We start from the raw sequence: 22,387 nt of genomic DNA, 5'->3' as shown, positions 1-22,387 counted from the left end.
GCCCGCCGCCCGCCCCTCCTCGCGGGGCTAGCCAGTCGGAGCCCCGGGCCCCGCTCCCGCGCCCCCCGCGCCCCTCGGCGGCGTCCGCGGCTTCTCCAGCCCGGCCGTGACTTTCGTTACTCTTTTCCCGCCCTGGTAGCGTTCCGTCCACTCCAACAGAGAATAAGTGTCCTGAGAACGATGGGGGGGGGGGGATGGCTCTTGCAGAGCCGCCCTTTTTGGGTATTCGGGACCCAGAGCCTGTCCGGGGGTTCAGCCATCCCAGGGACTGCGGCTCTGAGAGAGGGACCCCCGTCCGCTTCCTGTTAGTCTTAGCAGTGGGGCACAGGTGCACTTCTAAGTTCTTGAGACGCAAATGAGGCTTCATGATTCTGCCACGAGGTTGATAGTCTTATTATCCCCATCTTTCAAACGAGAAAACTTTGCAGCCCACTCTTCTGGGTTGAGTAGTGCCCTTTCCCCATTCATGTCCACCCGGAACCTCAGAACGCGATACTCTTTGGAAATAGTGTCTTGACAGATATAGTTCCTTAAGATGGGGCCGTAGTGGATGAGCATGGGCGCTCGATCCAGTATGACTGGTGTCCTTTTAGGAAGAGGGAAGGCTGTTCGGGGCGAAGCATGGGGGATACAGTCCTGTGAAGATGGAGGCTGGACTGGACTGGACACCACGGCCGCCGGACAGAGCATGCCTGGCGCTGTCAGCAGTCAGGAAGCTCCCTTAGAACCTTCCCAGCGGCCACTGCCCGGCAGACACCTTGACTTCACTCCTCACACCCCAGAACTGCGCGAGAACAGCTTCTGTTGTTTGGGGCCACCCACTCTGTAGGACTTCGTAAGGCAGCCCTAGGGGACTCATAGGCCCAGTTCCAAAGAACAAATCCATTTCCTTTCCTGGTTTGGGTCTTGCCTGTTCTTGCGTCTCCCTGCCCTTCTGACTGGTGTGGATTCTCTGGACGCCCGGCCGGCCGTGTAGCGAAACTAGCTTGAGCTTTGGAGTAACAGACGGTCGGAGTTTGAGTCCCAGCTTTGCGCTGGACACTTTGTGGCTGTGTGGCTGCGGGAGGACAGTTCTCCCTCTAAGCCTGTTTCCTCGTCTTTAAAATAGAGTAATAATTGGGGCGCCTGGGGGGCTCCCTCGGTTGAGCGGCCGACTTCAGCTCAGGTCATGATCTCATGGTTTGTGGGTTCAAGCCTCTCCTTAGGCTCACTGCTGTCAGCACAGAACCCACTTCAGATCCTCTGTCCTCCTCTCTCTGCCCTTCCCCCACTTGTGCTCTCGCAGTCAATCAATCAATAAGGTAATGATGATGGCACTTTATGGTTATGATTAGAGATGTATAAAGTAGGGGCACTTGGGTGGCTCAGTCAGTTAAGCGTCTGACTGTGGCTCAGGTCATGATCTCATAGTTGTGAGTTCGAGCCCCGCGTTGGGCTCTGTGCTGCCAGCTCAGAGCCTGGAGCTGCTTCAGATTCTGTGTGCCCCTCTCTCTGCCCCTTCTGTGCTTGCTCGCTCCCTCTCGAAAATAAATAAGCATTAAAAATATTTAGAGATATATAAAATAATATTGGCTTTTCAAATAGAACTGTTGACATCATGGCAGTCATTGCTAATTATTTGGACTCATGCATAGTTTGTGTGACAAACATTTATTCAGAATGCATTTCCTATGCCAGTTACTTCAGGGCGTTGAGGTCATCACTGTGAATGAGAATAGTCCCTTTTCCCAGGGACCTTATTGTTTGATGGGGATACAGGCTTTCAACATCCAATTACACAGCTAATTGATTGATTTTCTTTGTGATTAATGCAGTGAAAGTGTCCCAAGGATGTGTAGCACAGGTCCTTAGTTGAGGGAAGTAAGGGGAGACGTCAAGGAAGGTTCGCTATGGGTGGTTACATGTATGCTAGGGTCTTAAGAGTGCGTAAGAGTTTCCAGTGAAGAGTGCGAGGGGTCGGTCAGGCAGAGGGAAGGAGTGGTGTGTGTGAGCCCTAGTGTGTTACGGAGTTTGCCTCGTTTCAGGCACCAAAAGATGACTGACTAGCGGGGTCGTGAACTTGGAGGCCTCGGCACAGATGACGTGGGCCGTCTAGGCAAAGACTGGCCCTTGCAGAATCTTGTGGGATTTTGAGCTTTATCCTACCGTCCATAGTGTTGGTAGGCTGTTATCCAAGATCGATTCTTCCTTTTTGATCTTTGTATTTTTCACATTTAGAATGCGGATTGTGGATGATGATGTGAGCTGGACATCTATCTCCTCCACGAAACCGGAAAAGGAGGAAGAGGAAGATGATGCAGATTTGCCTGTGGTGAGTATCTTTGGGGTCTGTGAGGACCTTGAAATGCAAGCCTGTCTCTCAACCTCAGTTCCCGGTACAGGGTAGGGGTATAAGGGGGAACGTTGAAGGCAGAGAAGGGGCGACGCTTTTCACAGAGCTGGGTACTTTTGTTTTGTTTTTTAAGTTTACGTGTTTTGAGAGAGTGAGAGCGCACAGGATGGGGAGAGAGAGCAGGAGAGAGAATCCCATGCGGGCTCTGCCCTGTCAGCGCGGAGCCCGGTGTGGGGCGCGAGCCCGCACACTGAGATCATGCCCTGAGCTGAGGTCAGGCGTCTGCGCTTAACTGACTGAGCCGCCGGGCGCCCCTGAGAGATGCTCTGAAGTGCTCTTCCTTGATGACGCCCGCACACGGTTTTCTTGGTGTGCGGAGGCGGGAACTGCTCCCAGAGTGGCAGAATTTCTCACCATCAGCCATAGACTATGTGGACAGTTAGCCAGGGCTCCATTTATTGGAATGTACCCTGCAGACAGCATTCAGGTTCAGTTACAGGAAAATTACTTGCTCTTTTTTGTCATCGATTCAATGAAGTTTAAAAATGTGTACTTTTGTCTAAGTATTGTAGATATGTAGGCTAATAAAACCTAGCGTCTGTCGTTGAGAGATGATACCCTCGAGGGGAGACAGAATTTCAAGTAAGTTCAACAATGCAGGAAATGGTGGGGAGACATTTCACAGGGGAGGTGGCACATTTTTTTGTTCCCCTGGGAAGTTCTGTGAAGGCAGTAAATATCCGAACTGAGTTTTGAAGGACGGGCAGGAACCAAGCGGGCAGGAGGACAGGCAGAGAATCCTGAACTGGCGCCGCCATGGAAACTGCTGGGAACCGAGGTGCGCGGGGGAGCTTTGTTAGGCCGCGGTGCAGGAAGAGTTGTACAAATGAATTCCCGAGGAGCGTATTGAATGTTAACGTCCAGCATATTCTGCAGCACATCGTCTTAAGAGAACATTTATTAGTGATTAAAGGGAAATAGTGGAGCGCCTGACCGGCTCGCCGGTGGAGGGAGGGGCTGCGATCTCAGGGTGGGAGTTTGAGCCCCCTGTTGGGCGCAGAAGTCACTTTAACAACAAAAGAAAGGAAGAAGGGAAGTAGTGATCTTGGCCAATTTCGTTTCAGTCAGAACCATTCACTTAATGTTCACAACATTTTTTTAATATAAAAGCAATACATTTTTTTAACGCTTATTTACTTTTAAGTAATCTCTACACCCAATGTGAGGCTCGAACTCACAACCCCACGATCAAGAGTCACATGCTGCACTGACTGAGCCACCTAGGCACCCCAAAAGCAATACATATTTATTGTAGAATACTTGGGAATTATAAGAAAGTTTAAAATTTTGAAAAAAATATACAGCAAATGCTCACATTTGGATGCCTGTCTCCTTAATCCATAGATTATACAGACTTCTGTTTTGTTTATTTTTTAAAATATAATTCGGATCATACTGAATTATGGCCTTGGAGCCTGCTCTTGCATCTGAGACTATGTTGTGAATACTTGAGTAAGATTTTTAAAATAGTTTTTTGAGAACGTGACTTCATGGTGGCAGTAGTGGTTTGTTGTCTATATTAACATGCCCTCTTACTGGATACATGGTTGTTTTCTGTTCGGAAATGTAGTGCTTTGAGAAACCTCCTGTACGTAAATCATCGTAGAAATCTGTGTCTTTCTTCATCCCCCCAGAGTGGGACTACCTGGTTAGAAAGCACGGTCCTTTCGAGCTGCATTCCCATCTTGCTTTCCAGAAGGTCGGGCCGGTTCACCCTCCCCCTGCAGTTGTTGGAGAATGCCATTTTCCCCGTGTCTCCACCGGTGCTAGAGCGTGATTTGTAACAACAGAAATGACAGTGAACTTATGCCAGTTTGCAGGTGAACAGTGGTATCGTTTCTTTGAAAAGCAGTGAAGTGAATAATTTTTTCATATGTTTGTCGGGCGTTCGTATTTTATGAATTTTTTGGTATTTTTTCCATTGTTTAGAAAATTGGACTTTCAAGTTTTTCATTGGTTCGATATTTATGTAATAGAATATCTTACCTGTTTTACCTGTTATGGTATATCTTATTTACTTTTTCATTTGTAATAGTTTTTGACATTTAAAAATTTTAATTTCTATATAGCCAGGTCTGTGAGTTTTCCTGTACGATGCTGCCTTCTGCTCTGTGATTGCCCGAGAACCTGAACGAGGGAGGCGTTAGCCCCACTGCTCTCCGTGTTGGCCAGCACAGGTCCCGGTGACTGAAGTCATTTTTGTTACTGCAGGACCGTCAGCACCGCCGGCAGAAATGGCACAACAATTAGGACAGCACAGGGGCGGTGGCAGCAGCAGAATGAGAGGCGTAGTGTAGCAGCGTTGGCTTGTCCCAGGCTGCCTGGCTCACACACGTTAGCCCCCTGAGGCCTCAGAGCACTCCTGCGAGTCCTCCTCTCACAGCGGGGAAATCGAGGCTCAGAGGAAATAACGTGCCGAGGCTGCGCCGCCTTCGGTGGCGGAGCTGGTGACTTAGGCTCAGTTGTCTTGCTCGAGTTCAAGCCCGTGCCCTTAGGACCTGGGAGAAATCTCAAAACCAGGTTACATGAGGGATGATGATAGACTCTTGGGAGCGGAGAAAGAGAGGGGAATCATGACGTGGATTTGGATTTCAGTCTTGCCCCTTGCTGGCCCGAGACACTGAGAAGTAAGCGTACTTACCTTCTCTTTGCAGGGCGTGCGTGAGGACTGGGCGAGGTGGTACAAGTGGCGCGCAGACGCGGTGCGTGGCTCTGGCTGCTGCTCCGAACCTAGAGCGCGCCGTGCCCGCCGTCCGCGCGTCTGTTCTGTGGGAAGGCGGTTAGTTGCATGGGGTCGGAACTAGGGTTAGTGGAAGGGAGTGATGGGAAAGTAGGTGCAGGTCCAGTGAGACAAGGACTCTCTAGCACTGCCCCCAAATACAGTGACCCTCCGTGTAATAAACTGAGTTCCCTGTCTGTAGGTTGATTGGCTCCCTGTCAGGGAGGGACTGGGCCAGTGGTCACTTACCCAGGATACAAGAATCTTTCAGATTTGTTTGGGAATTTCGATGATCTGAAATGTGTTTTTATCCCTTAAAGATGCTGTGATTCCCTATGCTTCTTAGTGGTCTGTTTTGGTTGGATTTAAGAAACACTGCCATTGGGACCACCTCTGACGACCAAGGCTTCCCGAGAGCCCGAAGCCCTGAGGGCCGGCCGCCGGGGAGCGGGCCTGTCCTGGCGCGCCGGGGGCAACGCCCGAGTGGAGCGTGGAAGGAATTTAGCTTTTCGCTTCCCCGGGGCCCTGGCGGCCCTGGCAGGTGGATACAGAAGGTTTGTGATGAAGAATTCCCCTTGGAGGAAAGTTGGTTAGTCAGACGGAGATGTGTCGTTAAGCTGTCCGGTGACGATCAGATCAACATCTCGGGCAGCCGTGACCGAGGACCGCTGCGTGTTCCCACACGTGTCTTCCCGACTCGCGTGTGCCGTGTCCATGGGCTCCAGGTTCTCGAGACGCTCGTGCTGCCCGACCGGGTCCTGTGCGTTTTCTCAGCCTGAGTTCTCCTGACCCCGACAGGTGGCCGAGTTTGTGGATGAGCGGCCGGAAGAGGTGAAGCAGATGGAAGCCTTTCGTTCCAGTGCCAAGTGGAAGCTTCTAGGAGGTTAGTTTCAACAGTCGATAAATCTGGATTTCCCACTTACAGGGGAAGCCTTTTTGTCTTCTCTACACTTTTCTTTAGAGGCGCACACCGTTTGTTTTAGTGTGTCCTTGATCCTGAGAGAGACCGGTGACAAGGAATCCGAGCTTCTTCAGAGGCAGCAGCACACGGGACGGAGACCAGGTGTCCCCGCGTCTCCTAGATTCCCGCGTTCGTTAGGGTTCCTGAAGCCGGGAAGGGACTCGCAGTCACCACTGCCCTCCGGCCCAGATAGGAGTCGGTCTTCCTTCTTCTTCAAAGTGTTATTTTGCAGCACATTGTCCTCCACTTGCCCGCTCTGTACCCTCTCCCTAGGCTGATAACCTAACTCCCTGTTCAGAAAGTTTTTGAGTTCTTTGGGAATGGGCAGATGGCATTTGTCCTGTGTGAGTGAGACAAGACCTGTTCCTAGTCGTCTTGGTGTGTCCCCTCGCTGCCTCGTCAGGGGTCCTGCCCTGGAGAGCCGTCCGACACCTGCTCCTTTTCCGTACTTGAGGGTAGACGAGTTAACTCCTTAACAGGATTTGTTCTTTCGGTTTACACTTTGTGCTTATGTTAATTATCTGCAATTCTGATAAGAAAAACATGCATAACGAAAGTGACCGTTGGTAATAGGCTAGTGCTGACTGATGCCAATACCAATAATGTTCTGTGAGTTAACATTTATTATCAGTACGTATTCTTTTATCAGAATCTTGTTCACTCCTACTATTTTCTCTCTTGCCCTGTGGTTGTGTTTCTCATCTTTTCCATAGTTCTTTTTTCTTCTTTCCTTTTTTCCTTTTTTTTCTTGTGGTTATTTATTTATTTTCCATAATCCTTTTCTCAGAGAGAATCTTCTGGTCTCCAGAGGTTTGTAGGTCTAGGAAGAGATAACAACCCCTCCACCCATCACCCCCGAGTAGTTCTTATCTCCTACTTAACTCTCACCGCTCCGTCCCTGTTTGTCCTGGAAATGTCCTCTGTGATCTCTGACTCCGACTTCCTTTCTGTAAATATCATGGAATTTATCACTGCCGTGGAGTAAATTTGCTGTCAGGTTCCTGCAGATATCAGTGCTTTTTCCCGAGTGGTGACTGCAGAACTACTTCCCGAAGTAGAGGAGATGACTTGTTTAATCCATCTACTTAGCAAGTATTTACTGGGTCCTACCGAGCATTTATTTGCGTTTGGGCTGCGGAGCTCAATGACAAGAAATACTGGATTTGGGAAATGTCCTGAGTTGCTGTAAACATTTCGTGCTCTCACACCTTTGAAAACGGGAAGTTTCAAACTCTTTCCTGAGCTACCTATCCTTAAAGAGTGCACGTGGACTGTGGAGCGAAACAGACCTGTAATGGATCCTCTGTCACTTGTTAGCAGCATGACTTTGACAGTAGGACTTACCCTTTCTGAGCGTCAACTTTTTCATCTGTTAAGTGGGGATAACAGTATCTTTTAGGCTCGTGAGAATTCAGTGAGGGAATCCACATAAACCACGGGCTTGTGGTACGTGATCAGGAAATGCTGATCCCTCTTTTTTTCTGCTCTCCCCCAGTAAAGCGCACAGTGACATTGATCAAATAGTTATTTCATTTTGATGTGGCACAGGCTTGGGCAGTCTGCCTTTTGAGAGAAGAGTGAGTGTAAACTGTGTGTTATCCAGTCTAACTATCAGGAGCCGCTGGCTGGGAGCTCTGCACAGGCACAGTTCTGGGAAGAGCATTGGATTGAGAGGGAGCCAGGGTGTAGCCTGTCTCTTCACCTGAGTGACTGTGACCTCTGGTAGGAAATCACTCAGCTCCTTAGAGCCTCTGTTTTCGTGTCTCTGACACAAGGCTACCTTACAAGGTCTAATATGAAAAATCACTTAAGTGGCCTGTAGGCAGATAGGAGAGGTTATTTATTTATTTATTTATTTAATTAAAACAGTTTTCAAAATGTTTATTTATTTTTGAGACAGAGACTGAGCATGAGTAGGGGAGGGGCAGAGAGACAGGGAGACACAGAACTGGAAGCAGGCTCCAGGCTCTGAGCTGGCAGCACAGAGCCCAACACGGGGCTTGAATTCACAAACTGCAAGATCATGACCTGAGCTGAAGTTGGACACTTAACCGACTGAGCCACCCAGGTGCCCCTAGAAGAGGTTATTTTTAAGGTATTCATGGGTGCTGGTTTACTGGTTTGAGATGTCTGCTGCTCGGGCATCTTTTGCAACTTTGGGTATTAGGGGTGAACGGGACCTCTGTGGGGATCTAACTCTTTGCTGTTTGTGTTTAGGCCACAGCGAAGATCTGCCTTCACACAGAGACTTCCGTCACGACTCCCCGGACCCATCTCCCCCCAGGGGGGTCCGTCACGACACCCCGGACCCATCTCCTCCCAGGAGGGCCCGTCACGACACCCCAGATCCATCTCCCCCAAGGAGGGACCGTCACGACACCCCAGATTCATCTCCCCCCAGGAGGGACCGTCATGACACCCCAGATCCATCTCCCCCCAGGAGGTTCCGTCACGACACCCCGGACCCATCTCCCTCAAGGAGGGCCCATCCTGCTTCTCTGGATCCTTCTCCCCTCAGGAAGCCTCATCGTCACTCTGCAGGAGTGTCTCCTGGGAGAACCCATCAGGACACACCAGACTCATCTCTTCCGGGGAGGGCCTGTCACCATTCCTCAGAGAGCTCTCTGCCCAGACGGGCTCGAGATAGCTCACCGTCTCAGCCTGCGAGGACTCATGAGCCCTTGGACACTTCCCAGCTCAGGAGGGTCCGTCGTGACTCCCCTCATGCGCTGCCCAGACCCCAAAGCAGTAAAGCCCCCGAGAGGGCCTCTAGCAGAGCTGCTGCACATTCGAAGGGGCCGGGACCATCTCGCACATCACTGCCAGAGAACAGCAAAGACGGGTATGACTCGGACCTCTCTCCTCCGCGGAAAAAGCCAGCAAAATCCCATAAACATGACCCTAAAGGTGAGGATTTGATTGTCCATGAGAGGGACTTACCCTTGAGTGCTTTCTTTTGGATCTTTTGCTGTGGTCTTTAGAAATGAGAATGGCATTTCTTTGGAGAAATTTTAAAAACTGTAGGGAAATGGGGCGAAGTTGGTCTGAGGAGAGTTAAAATTTACAGTGGCGAGGAGGACTTTTTTTTTTTTTAATTCATTTATGTTAAGGGTGGAGGAGCAGAGAGAGAGTAAGAGAAAGAGAATCCCAAGCAGGCTCCATGCTATCAGCACAGAGCCTGACAAGGGGCTTGAACTCACAAACCTGAGCTGAAACCAAGAGCAGGGCGCTTAACCGACTGAGCCACTCGGGTGTCCCACGCAAGACTTTTTATACGTACGTATTTTCTCTCCACCCCTTGTGAAAGTGCTGCATGTCTGCCACAGAAACGTCAGTGAGTAGAGGAACGTACAGAGAAGCGGAAGAAAGGTTACACAAAATTCTGTCATTCAAAGTCATTTGCTCTTAGTGTCGTGGCCAATGTTTTTTAAAGCCTTTTTCTTTTTTCTTTTTAATTTTTTTTAATAGTTTATTGTCGAATTGGTTTCCATACAACACCCAGTGCTCTTCCCCACGAGTGCCCTCCTCCATCCCCACCACCTCTTTTCCCTCCTCCCCCTTCCCCTTCAACCCTCAGTTCATTTTCAGCATTCAGTAGTCTCTCAAGTTTTGCGTCCCTCTCTCTCCCCAACTCTCTCTCCCTCTTCCCCTCCCCCTGGTCCTCCATTAGGTTTCTCCTGTTCTCCTGTTAGACCTATGAGTGCAAACATATGGTTTCTGTCCTTCTCTGCCTAAAGCCTTTTTCTACTCACTTTTTATATAGTTGAACCCTTTCTGTGTAGTGTGACCATGTTATGTGTATAATCTTGCCTGGTTTATTCACTTAATGCTATCTTCCCCATGTCATAAAAATCTCGTAATTAACGTGGTCTCTGTTGGTGTTCTGTTACATAGTGTATTTAATCATTCCCCTACTAGTGCAGATTTTAGATTGTTTCTAAATTTTTCTTTTATAATTCTAAAATGAACATCCTTGTAGATAAATCATTGCCCCATTCTGGATTTTTTCCTTATCCACTGTTAGATAGATTTCCTGGAAATGTAGGTACTTCTGGATATGTTTCCTGGGAAACAAAGTCGAAATTGACTTGGTGGTCAAGGGGCACGTCTGTTTTTAAGACTGTGGACTCCCACTGCAGAGTGCCTCTCCGGGAGGTGGTTTGTGGCGTTTCCGCCTACAGCTCAGGCCTGCGCAGTGAGATTTGTTTACTCCGTCTTTGTCCCTAGGAACTGTTTTCATTCTTAAGTAAAGTACACCATTATCCTCGAGTCTCCGACATGACAGTATATTCTAGGCAGTTGTAACTTTGGCCACGGCACTGAGATCTGAGTGTGAGTTGTCTCTCCACTCTGTGCTCAGATAAGTACGACGCAGGTGAGTATGTTGAGGCCTCACGTGCTGGTCACAGTCACCGGTAACTTGGGGATAGGACCCCACATTCTGCCTGTTGGTTTTAAAGGTTGTCCCTGACTGCTCTTTTCCCGTGTCATCTCTACTTGTGTTTGGGTTGGTGATAGCTCTTTAGAGGAGGACTGAGTGAGTGTTTGACGTTAGCCTGAGAAAGTCTATTTCTAGGGTTTCACCAATGGGGTTAAAGACTTCATTTTTTAATTTCTAGACTCTTCCCCCAACCATCGGAAACTTCATACAAACTCTTCACCTGAAAGATGTCTCCCAGGTGACAGTCGGAAAGCCTCTGATTCAGATCTTTCTCCTCCGCGGCAGAAGCAGAGTTCAGGGCACAAAGGTTCTGATTCAGATCTGTCACCTCCACGGAATAGACCTGCGTACCAGGCCTCTGATTCTGACCTGTCTCCACCAAGGAGGAAACGGAGGGCCAAATCTTCTGATTCTGATCTGTCTCCACCTCGAAGGAGTCAGCCTCCAGGAAAGAAGGTAGGCATTTTGGGAGCCATATCCTTCTCTCAGAGTGACTGCTCTTTTCTAGTTCTGTACAAGTCTTAGAGACACAGGCCAGAGAGGGAGGAGGTAGCTCTTGGAAGTACAGTAAATCTAGCGCAGAGTTAACCTCGGGAGCGCTTTGCTTCTTCTGAAGGCGGGATGCCTGTGACCCAGCCCCATGAACTTGCAGGAAACTTCCTATTTTCTCAAGAACAGACTGAGAACTGGTTTACAGAGTAGAGTTCGGAGCACAGGCTTTGCGTTAATCAGCTGATAACATCCTCCTGCTTCTGCTCGCTGACTGTGAGCGCAGAGCGAGATGGGTCACGTCTCCAAGCCCAGCTCCTTCATCTGCAAGGTAGGGGCAATGGGGCGTGTACTTCATGAGGCTGTCGTCAGAGTTAAGGTAGTTCGTGTAAGTCAAACTCTTAGCGCAGTGCCCAGAGCAGAGTCAGACTTTAGCGTAAGCAATCGATTAGTATAGCTTGGACTGCAGGTCTCTGTTCACAGAGCTTAAAGAGGCATTTAAAATATAAAACTGCTTTTAGAAATGATACCACGTGGGAAGTCAGTATTTTGTTTTATTTTAAATCTGTGATGAAGCCTGAATTCCCCAGAATATCTGCCTGGGCTCGGAGCAGTTGTTCTGTCAAGCACCCAGTGCTGGAAGAAGGATCTTAATTCCAGTGAGCTGGCTGCGCAACAGTACCAGAGCCTGGGTGTGCACGCTTCCCCCAGCGCAGACTTCCCAGGCTCCCCCGTAGCCCACGGGGTCCCGGTGGCCTGTCGGTGGCCCAGGAAGCACGGTTCGTCTCTTTCGGTGAACAGAGGAGGCCTGTGCTGCAGCTGGGCCCCTTGGCATTTTAGGGGTCTGTTCAGTTCATGGGCAGTTTCATATTTATCAAATTTAGCACGTTGCTTAACAGTACTGATGCACTGTAAACTCCATTTCTGGGTTGGTTGGTTATCTTGCTATGAAATGGGGTTTAGTAGGAAGGTTTGATTTGGTCACAACTTATCATCCTGAACTATATCCGCAGTTGAAGGACCTTAGACTTGCTTGAGTTTGTAGCTTAAGTGGAATATTTTATCAGTGTGGGTCTCTGCTGGAGGCTTCGAGCGTGATGCCGGTTCTGAGAGTGTGTCTTCGTGTGTGCGGTTTATGTGCCGGAAAGACAGGACTGCAGAGATGCTTAGCCTGTTCTTTACATTTTGTTGGCTTGTATTTCTGTTTCATCTTCAAACTTGGTAGGACTATTAATTTCCATGAAATTCAGTTTCACTTATTTTTTATGTTGTGACTCTTGTGGTCCATAATGAGAATACAGTGCTGGAGTCTTTGGTTTGGTTGTCGCTCATCATCAGGCGGAAGCGCAGCTCGCTTTCCACCCTGGAGCTGCTGCTGCCTTGTCCCTCTAATGCTGGACGCCCCCTTTCCCGTTGCCCAGGCGGCGCGCATGTACTCCGGGGCCAGAGCCGGCCTGGCGGCGACGGACATACAGCGAGAGCAGCCGGAGCTCCGGCAGCGCGACCAGGAAACCGCGGCGTTTGAAGGTGAGAATGGGAAAATGCAGAGAGCGACCTGCCGAGGTGCGTGTGGGTTTTGTTTTGTTTTTTTAATGTAGCTTATTGTACCTGGTATTTTATTTTATTTTATTTTATTTTATTTTATTTTATTTTATTTTATGTATTTATTTTTTAAGATTTAAAAAAATTTTTTTTAATGTTTATTTATTTTTGACACAGAGAGAGACAGAGCATGAGAGGGGGAGGGTCAGAGAGAGAGGGAGACACAGAACCAGAAGCAGGCTCCAGGCTCTGAGCTAGCGGTCAGCACAGAGCCCGACGCGGGGCTCGAACCCACGAACGTGAGATCTGATCTGAGCCGAAGTCGGAGGCTTAGCCGACGAGCCCCCCAGGCGCCCCCCGTACCTGGTATTTTAAACTTTCAGTTGAGATCAAATTTCAGCTCTGGTGTTATGCATTATTTTAACTTCTCAGAGGTCCTGAGCGGTTCTTTTCTTTCTTGAAAAAGGCTAGTGAGCCGTTGGTAGGCACTCCTTGTAGTCCGGCTGCGGAGGCTTCTGTCCAGCATTAGAATCCCACGTGGTTGGCTTCGACTGTTAGAATATTGTTCCCAATTCTGGTTTCTGGCGTTTATCTTTAAAAGTGTAATTTTCCTTTGCAGCCGAATCCCAATATGCTGAAACCGTATTTCGAGATAAGTCTGGTCGCAAGAGGAATTTGAAACTGGAACGTTTGGAGCAAAGGAGAAAAGCAGAGAGGGACTCCAAGAGAGAAGAGCTGTACGCTCAGTGGGGCAAAGGGTAAGAGGGCCACCGAAGTGGAGAGTAGGACTGTGTCGACCGACGAGGCCACCCCTCCTTTTCTGACGGCGAGGTCGCTGTCTGCCTGCAGGGCTGCTCCGGGAGCGGAGGGCTCGCTGGGCCCGGCTCGTACGAGAGCCTGGCGTCCTCCTCGCTGCCGTTGGCATTCCAGCGGTTCTGCTCTGTTCGTGTTTGGCCTACGCTGCTTAGGAAAGGAGGCTCCCCAAGTGTGGCGGTGTGGGGTCCGCGCGGTGCGAGAGTGCGGGTGTTAGACAGGCTGGCACGCGCTCGCCGCTCTTTTTGCCCAGGCTTGCCCAGAGCCGGCAGCAGCAACAGAACGTGGAGGATGCGGTGAAGGAGATGCAGAAGCCTCTGGCGCGCTACATCGATGATGAGGATCTGGACCGGATGCTGCGAGAGCAGGAGAGGGAGGGGGACCCCATGGCCAGCTTCATCAAGAAGAGCAAGGCCAAGGAGGACAAGAATAAGAAAGGTGAGCCTCGGGGATCCGAGACGAAGGTGCCTTGGGTAAAGAGAGAGCGCCTTGAGGCCGATGCCACGGGGGCAGGGCCGCGAAGGCTTCCCGGGGAGTTTTTAGGTCCCTTGTGTTTGTGGCTTTGCGTTCAGCTCAGTAGAGATCTCTGTATAGAGTTTCCGTTCCCACTGCCACTCAGCTCTGAACGGAGTCATACGGGTAACTAACGTCTTTTCTCCCTCTCTCCTCTCACCAGCGCGGCCTCGCTACAGTGGTCCTGCACCTCCTCCCAACAGGTTCAATATCTGGCCTGGGTACCGCTGGGATGGAGTGGACAGGTGAGCCTGCGTGTTTGGCCCCAGCCTTAGCTCAGATTACCCTCGGCCGCATTCTCTGCTCTAATCACAAAGTTGTTAATATGTAGTTTGCTTGCTTCTGTTTCTGACGTCCCCAAATCCCATTTCCCGTGCTTAAAATATTCCTCCTCCTCCGTTTTTCGTTTTCAAAGTTTCTTTTAAAGCTCTGCACAGACAACTCTGGTGGTTCTAATAGGATACCCTTTGTTTTTGACATTGGTCACTTCTAGCGATATTTTCTCAGGTTTAGAGGGGAAGAGTGATGGGTGGTAGTCTGGAGTCTTTTGTATGTTGTGTCTTTAAAATGTAGCCCTTGAAGGACGCCTGGGTGGCTCAGTCGGTTAAGTGTCCGGCTTCGGCTCAGGTCATGAGCTCACGTTCGTGGGTTCGAGCCCCACGTCAGGCTCTGTGCTGACAACTCAGAGCCTGGAGCCTGCTTCAGATTCTGTGTCTTCGTCTCTCTCTGACCCTCCGCTGCTCATGCTGTCTCTCAAAAATAAATAAAAAACATTTAAAAAATTAAAATAAAATAAAAATGTAGCCCTTGAAGCTTCTCTTCACTGCCTTAGGAATGAGTTACTTCTGCTGTCTCCTGACCCTTATGGCCAGTGTCTGTGCCCGTGGGCTCTAACTTACTGTCTGGGGTGTGCTTCTGTTCAGAGTCTCCCTCTATTTACATGTTAGACCCCATCTCCTCTTGCCTACGAAGGGACATTGTTCTAGTGCTTAGCAAAGTGGTTCTCTAACTTTTTGATCTTAAGACCCCTTTATACTTGGTGACCCCAAACAACTTCTGTTTATGTGGTTTATATCTACTATTTACCTTTTTAGAAATTAAATTGAGGAGTTTAAAAAGTATTTATTAATTAGCTCATTAAAACATAATAAAGTCATTATGTTAATATAATTACCATATATTTAAAGAAAAATAACTTTCCAAACAAAGAAAATAGAAGAATTGATTTACATTTTTGCAAATCTCATTAATGTTTGGCTTAATAGTAGATAGTGGGATTCTGCATTGAGTCTGTTGAAGTATGTTTAGTTGAAGTAATGGAAGAGATTTTAGCCTTAGAAAATGCAGCGGTGGGGCACTTGTATGGCTCAGTTGGTAAAGCGTCTGACTCTTGATCTCAGCTCAGGTCTTGATCTTAGGGTCATGAGCTCAAGCCCTGTGTTGGGCTCTGGGCTGGGCGTGAAGCCTACTTTAAAAAAAAAAATTCAACCTTCTACAGAGGTGGTTAGAAAAGGAAGATGTGTGTAACGTTTCTTGTAGATTCCATCAGACTTTGTACTGAGAGGATCAGATCCTCTGTGAATAGAGTTTTGCTTCTTCCTTTCCAATCCGAGGGCCCGTTGTTTCTCTTTCTGGCTTCACTGCACCAACACGAACTTCCTGTGCAGATGCTGGGTAGAAGGACTGAGAGCAGACGTCTCTGCCTCCTTCCCAAATCTCAGGAGAAGAGCAGTTAGTGTTTTACCAATAAGGACGTTGTAAGCTGTAGGTGTTTCTGTAGATTCCTGTCGCTGAGTTGAGAAGGTTCCTTTCTGTTAGTTTGCTGAGGTTGTTTGTTTGTTTGTTCTGGAATGTATTTTAGACTTTGGTTCACTCTTTGATCCATGAGTTATTTAGGACTGCGTTGTTTAATTGTAAACATTTAGGCTTTTATAGACCCCGCACTGGTTTGATTTCTAGTCTTAGTTCTGATGCCAGAGAGTACACTCCATGATACTTTGGTCTTTTGAAATTTATGACGATGTGTTTTCTGGTCCAGTATACGGTTTATCTTGGTGAATAGTCCGTTTGCATTTGATACATAGTATCCTGCAGTTGTTTGGGGGAGTGTTTTGAAGATTACTTTTTGCATTTTTAAACATAAACTTGTTTTGGAATAATTTTAGATTTATAGAAAATTTCAGACAGTATAAAGAACTCCTGTACACTCCTCATCCAGTTTCACTATCAGTCATTACATTGCCCTGGTACATTTATCAGAACAACATTGGTATTTTATTATTAATGTACCAGATTTTACTTGGATTTCACCAGTTTTTCCAGTGAAGTCTTTTTTCTGTTCAGGATCCTACAGTCCGCTTAGTTGTCATTTCTCATCGTCCACTCTGGTCTGTGACAGGTTCTTAGTCTTCCTTTGCTCTTTGTAACCCTGACAATTTTTTGGAATGCGGTCACTTATTTTGTAGAACGTTCCTCAAATTGGGTTCATCTGATGTTTTTCTCACGGGTAGATGGGGGTTGTGGGACTTTGGAGAGAATGCCGCAGTGGTGGCGTGCCCTTCTCGCCACATTGTTTTGACCAGTGCCTGGTGACCGCAGGCCGTCACTGGTGTCAGCCTTAGTCACGTGGTTAGGGTGTAGTGAGCGCTTGCCAGGTGTCTCTAGTGTAGTTACTCTTTCTCCCCTTCCATACTCCGTTCTTGAGTATTGAGTCCCTGTGCTTGGCTTGTACTCGAAAGGGGACCTGTAGCTGTGGGGTTGCTACATACATTATTTGGACTTTTTCTACAGGGATCTGTTTCATCACTCCATCTGCTTAGCCAGTTATTAGTTCAGTAATGATGCATATATATTTTATGCTGTGGGTTGTAATCCAGTAATATTTATTTTATTGCTCAGATTGTTCTGGGAATCCTTTAAGGGTGGCTGCCCAAGAGAGGCGTCGTTTGTGAGTTCCCTGGCTTGTTAAACGTGCCCCCTGTCGGTCTGGAGGGTCTGCCTCTTTCTTTTTTCTCTCCTTGCCCTCCACGTACTGGGGCCAATTTCAGACTTCACCCCGGAAGTTCTCAAGGTTGTGAACCAACACAGGGAGCTCTGGATGGATAGTATCACAGTTCTGTGAGTTTTGTCAACCCTTTAAGGACGTTTCATCATTTTCTGGCCTCCATTGTTTCTAATTAGAAGTAAACCCTTAGTCTCCGTTTATTTTATTGTTACTCTCCCACACCCCCCTCATTGTGAAAAACTGTGTTTCTCTGGCAGACTTTCTTCTTATTTCAGGTTGTTAGCAGTTTATGATGTACCTTGGTGTGGTTTTCTTTGCATTTATCCTGCTTTGGGTTTGTTGTGCACCTCTGGGATGTATTTGGCAATTTTTTTGTCAGTTATTTTTTCTGAACTACTCTTTCTTCTTCTCTAGTTACACTATTTTCCACCACTTAATATTATTCCACAGAGCCCTAGAGTCCTGTTCATTTTTCTAGCACCATTTCTCTCTCTGTTCTTAAGGTCAGATAGTTTCTGTTGATTCGTTTTCAAGTTCATTGACTTTCTGCCATCTCCAATCTATTAAGCCCACGCAGTGAATTTTTTGTTTCAGCTAGTTTATTGTATTTTTCAACTCTAGAATTCCTATTTGATAGTTTGTATTTCTCTGCTGAGATTTTCCATCTGCTCATTCATTATGAGACATTTCCCTCTTCCTGGAGAATATTTATAATTGGTGCTTTGAAGTCCTGTCTGCTCATTGTAACATTGGGTCACCTCAGATGTTTCTATTAATTAATAGAATTATTAATTATTAACCTAACTAATTCTATTAGTTTCTATTAATAGCCTTTTTCTTGATTTGATTACATTTTACTATTTCTTTACGTGTCTGCTCATTTTTTAACATATATTGGACACTGTAAGTGATACATTGTCAGAACTTGGAATTCTGTTTCTCTGAAGTATGTTGATTTTTATTTCTACCAGACTGTTAACGTGGTTGTATTTAAACTCTGAACGGTGTCTCCTTTGCAGCGAGTAGCAGCTACAATTTCTACTCAGCTCTTTGAATTTCTAGCTGTGGCTTTTTCACTGGGCCCAGCGTGGTCCCCCTGGCCAAGCACAGGTTAGCAGGTAGCCGAGGGCCTGTGTGCCATCTGTGTGTTTGTCCCCGGGTTCGTCTGTCTCGGGCTGCATCCCCTCAGCATTTCCCTCCTGACTTTCCAGCTGCTCTGCCCTCTTTGCACTGATATCTCAGGCTAATAAGCCTGGGACTTTCTGCCTCCATGAGCTGGGCAGACGGGGAAGGGCCCTCTGGCAGAAAGCTCACAAGTCTCTTCACAAATGGACTCTTACCCAGGTTCTGCCTGCTTTTGGTCACTTTCCCATGCCGTCAAAGAATCTCAAATAGTTGCTCTTTGTCCAGATTTTATCATTGCCGTCTGAGGGGAGATTAGTCTGCTCAGGTTCCTCCGTTGCCCGCCTCCCGTGGACCGAAGGCACTGTCTTCTGGCGGCCAGGCTGCCCTCAGAGCCCCAGGCTCTGGTTCCTGATCCTGGGCGTCCTCAGGCTAGCTCGCTGCTCGGGTTCACCGCAAGGTGAACGGGGTAAAGGCTCCTTGTCTGTAGTGGGGGCCGTTCTCCGAATGCTGATTGGTCCGATAGCCGGGAGTGGATCTTTTTCTGGCCACAACCCTAAAGATTTTCCCCGCTGCACTGAATCCGGCCTTTTTTTTTTTTTTTTTTTTTTTTCCTATTTTTTAAAAAGAGCTGGACCCACACCCGGAACCCTCCCTGACCACGTGTTTTCTTGGTTCTGATTCCCCTCCGGCTCTCAGGGCTTTCCTCCCCTTAGCACCCCCAGATCGTCCCTGATCTGTGAGGAATCTTCTTTCTCATCAGTTTGCTTTCTGATATTCATTCTCTTGTCACCTCTTCTAGTTTGCCTGGTTTTGGCTCATGGCACGTGAACATTTAGAACATGTCTGTAGTTGGAAAAACCCATACGGTCAACTAGTCTAATCCCATTATCATTTAAAGGACAAGCAAGGCCCATATAAATTTAACTACTTACCTCGAGTTACTTAGCTCACCTGAAAAAGCTGGAATTAGAATCCTGGACTCCTGGGGGCGCCTGGGGGCCTCAGCTGGTTGAGCGTCTGGCTTCGGCTCAGGTCATGATCTCACAGTTCGTGGGTTCGAGCCCCACGTCGGGTTCTGTGCTGACAGCTCAGAGCCTGGAGCTGCTTGGGATTGTGTGTCTCCTTCTCTTTCTGCCCCACCCCTGCTCACGCTCTGTTTCTCTGTCTTTCTCAAAAATAAATGAAAACATTAAAAAAAGATCAAGAATCCTGGGCTACTGATTCTCTAGTCCAAGACTTGTATAATTGTGGGTTCTTTCTTCTTTTTTTTAATTCTGTGGGGTTTGGTTTGTTATTCCTATGTCCATCTGTATGATCATATTAGTGTTGGTTCTCTTTGTACTTACTCCACAGGGCAAAGAACAGTGGTTCCCTTGGTGCTCCAGAATGCCCTGCATGCTTCTAAGGTTAGGGATGAGGCCGTTCATAGTAAGCTTCCCTTCTTCCTCAAACACACTATTCTTCACCCTGCTCATCCCGTAGGGAAGGCGTTAGAAGGGAGGGGCCTGTTCCCTCCATCGGTTCAGTAACAGGCTCCAGGCTCTGAACTGTCAGCACAGAGCCTGATGTGGGGCTCGAACCCACAAACCACAAGATCATGACCTGAGCTGACGTCCATCACTTAACCGATTGAGCCCCCCAGACGCCCGCATGAGCTTATTCTTTAGGAATGTCAGTCACTAGCCAACAGAAGAAGAGGAAGAAGATGGAAGTGCGAAGTCATAGGGTAGGGGACGTCGTAGTGTCGGGGGGAAGGGGGGCGGTCCTGAGCAGTTTGCCGTTGTTGGGTAGCATGGAGTGTGGAGGGTGTGTGATAGATTGAAGAGGTAAGCAGGGCTGGTCCCTGTAGACTTCAGAAGCGTTTCTGATGAGTGTGGGCTTCATCCCAAAGGCCGAGGAGAGCCATTGAAGGACTAATAGCAGCTTTGCATATTAGATAGACGATTCATTAAGGCAGTGACGTAAAGCATTTGAGAGGCGCAAGGCTGGAAGTGGAGAGACAAGATAAAAGGCTGTTGCAGTAGGTCAGGGTAAAGGAGGTCTGAGCCGTCGGGAAGTGTTCAGGGGACCAGGTGGCAGGACCTGGTGACTGACGTGGAGTCACCAGGGAGAGGGAGAGATCTCTGGATTTGACAGTAGGGAATGTCACTGGTGGCCTAAAAGAGCTAACTCTGTGGCATGGAGAGAGAACAGCTAGGTTCCAGTGTGTTAAGGAGTGAATGAAAAGTCAAGAAGTTCAACTTAGTCGCCAGGTGCATTAGCAAGAGAGTCAGCCTGTCCGCAGCTTTGAAGCCAGACATTGACCTCCTCTCTGTGGCTGTGAGAGTCCTAGATGGCATCTTCGTCCAGTAGGGGCCATGTCATCTGTATGAAAATCTGTTCAGTGTAACCACCTTCATGGGCTGGCATAGACAGATCTGCCAGGTACGTCGCTTCGGCTTCTACACCAGCACCTGCTGCTTCACCTTGGACGTCTGTGTTACAGAGACAACTTCTTTCCCTAATCTCATGAGCCAGCCTCTGCCAGCTTCAGACCTTCCTCCCGCAGCTCCCCCACGGGATTGAAGAGAGTCGGGGCCTTGCTCTGGCTTGGGCTTCGTCTCAAAGGAGTGTTCCAGCCGGTTTGACCCCCTATCCAGACCCCTCAGACTTCCTGCGTATCAGCAGTTTTGCTTCCTTATCATCTGCATGTTTGTTGGACTAGCGCTTTTAATTTTCTTCACTAGCTTTTCCTTTCCTTTGCATTTACAAGTTGACTGACTGGCACAAGAGGCTTTCAACTTGCCTTCTTCCCTGAGCTTAATCATTTTTCTAGCTTTTGATTTAATGTGAGAGGTGTGACTCTTCCTTTTACTTGAACACTTAGAGGCCAGTGTAGAGTCATCAATTGGCCTAATTTCAAGATTGCTGTGTCTCCGGGAATAGGCTGGAGGAGAGGGAGAGGGATGGGGTGTGGCCGGTCAGGGAAGCCGTCAGAGCACACACAGCCTTTATCAGCCCCGTTTGCCATCCTGCACGGGTGCAAGTCGTGGCACCCCAAAACAGTTCACAGTAGTTACGTTAAAGGTCACTGATTAAAGATCACCATAACAAATAATGAGGGAATTGGAAATAATGAGAGTTACCCAGTTGTGTCGAAAGACTGCCAGGAGGGTCTAAGAACTAATAAGGGGGGGAGTTGCGTGGTTTGGCTTTTTGATTCTGTTGCCTACGCCGTGCGTATTTTCACACGACTGCCTTGCTTACTGCCCTGTTCGTTAGGTTGTGAACTCTCCTCTTTTTTCAAAAATGAATGTCCAGTTCAGGATTCTGGCTGATCAGTGTCTCTTGGTTGCAGATCCAATGGATTTGAACAGAAGCGCTTTGCCAGGCTTGCCAGCAAGAAGGCGGTGGAGGAACTTGCCTACAAGTGGAGTGTTGAGGACATGTAACTTCTGAGGCTGTGGGGCGTCTGTGGGGTGTGGTGGTGGACACAGGGCAGCCGGACGTGCCGCTGTGACAGCTGTCTGTGCTAGGAGTCAGGGTCCACACAGACCAGCACCCCGAATGCCAGCTCTGACGACAGAAGACTATTTTGAGACCTGATGTTTGGACGGAGGCACCTGTGCGCGCTGCTCAGGTGCGCCGACGCTGGTGACTGCGGGCCTTCGGAGGAGGCGTTGCTTTTTCAGTGGCCCAGGGTCTGTTCTTGGCTAGGGCTTTTGTTTTTTAATAAACATGCATTTATTTTTTCACGATTGTGTTCTTACCTGGGAATTCTGTTTTGGGAAGGACACAAGCTGGTGTGGAGCCTCCGTGGATCTTGGAGGGCGGTGGGTGGGGTTTTCGTGAGTCAGAGAGCAGTGGGAGTAAGAGCACTGGCAGTCAGAGGTCCCTCCTCTTAGAAAATATGAGTTAGTGCTAACCTGGACTTAGCAATAGACAGGGCTGTTCGAGGCATGGTGTCATAAATTAGTGGAGAAGAAACAGATAATGGCGCTTAGAAAATGGACTTATCTACGGACAAAGATAAAGTCGGATCCCGACCTCAAACCATATAAGACAAAGACATCGCAGTGATGAAAGACCTCAATGAAAGGTGAATTGTTAAAGCTAGTAGGAGAACTCAGAGAATGTCTTTGTGACCTTGGGGTGGGGATAGATTCCTTCAGTAACATCCCCAAAACACTATCCATAAGATTTGATACCTTCGATTACTTCATAAGGAAAGGTTTCTGGTCAACAAAGCCTCTCATAGTCAAAGATGCACGCAGATTAGGAGAAAATATTTGCAGTGTTGAAAACTAACGGGATTACGTATATAAAAGACTGAATATAGAAAGTACTGCAAATCAGGAAGAAAAACAAAACATTAGATAAAAATGGGCAAAGAATATAAATGGGCAAAA

General features: G+C 48.1%; 1 protein-coding gene across 2 annotated transcripts; it reads left to right on the top strand.

The window, feature by feature from the left end:
- The first annotated feature begins 1,596 nt into the window (after window positions 1-1,596).
- On the top strand, window positions 1,597-21,733 carry BUD13 (BUD13 homolog). 2 transcript variants are annotated; one of them, XM_029956267.1, is made up of 9 exons: window positions 1,597-2,311; window positions 5,910-5,994; window positions 8,290-8,979; window positions 10,692-10,969; window positions 12,424-12,529; window positions 13,164-13,302; window positions 13,611-13,795; window positions 14,034-14,115; window positions 21,337-21,733. In XM_029956267.1, exons 1-9 carry the CDS (start codon window positions 2,219-2,221, stop codon window positions 21,428-21,430), a joined length of 1,752 nt encoding a protein of 583 aa, XP_029812127.1. In that variant the 5' UTR covers window positions 1,597-2,218; the 3' UTR covers window positions 21,431-21,733. The 2 variants fall into 2 exon arrangements, with proteins under 2 accessions (XP_029812127.1, XP_029812128.1); XM_029956268.1 differs by having other exon boundaries at window positions 2,225-2,311; window positions 5,432-5,994.
- The last annotated feature ends 654 nt before the right edge of the window (window positions 21,734-22,387 follow it).

Source organism: Suricata suricatta, chromosome 11 (genome assembly GCF_006229205.1).
Source record: "Suricata suricatta isolate VVHF042 chromosome 11, meerkat_22Aug2017_6uvM2_HiC, whole genome shotgun sequence".
NCBI lineage: Eukaryota > Metazoa > Chordata > Mammalia > Carnivora > Herpestidae > Suricata > Suricata suricatta.
The sequence above is the reverse complement of the archived record's forward strand: the minus strand, read 5'-3'. Positions and strand labels throughout refer to the sequence as shown.

Excerpts from the sequence above, each read along its gene's own strand:
- BUD13 (XM_029956267.1), top strand. The coding sequence starts at position 2,219 with ATGCGGATTGTGGATGATGATGTGAGCTGGACATCTATCTCCTCCACG. Across the intron at positions 5,995-8,289 it reads CAAGTGGAAGCTTCTAGGAG|GCCACAGCGAAGATCTGCCT; the intron begins GTTAGTTTCAAC and ends GTTTGTGTTTAG. Across the intron at positions 13,796-14,033 it reads GGAGGACAAGAATAAGAAAG|CGCGGCCTCGCTACAGTGGT; the intron begins GTGAGCCTCGGG and ends TCCTCTCACCAG.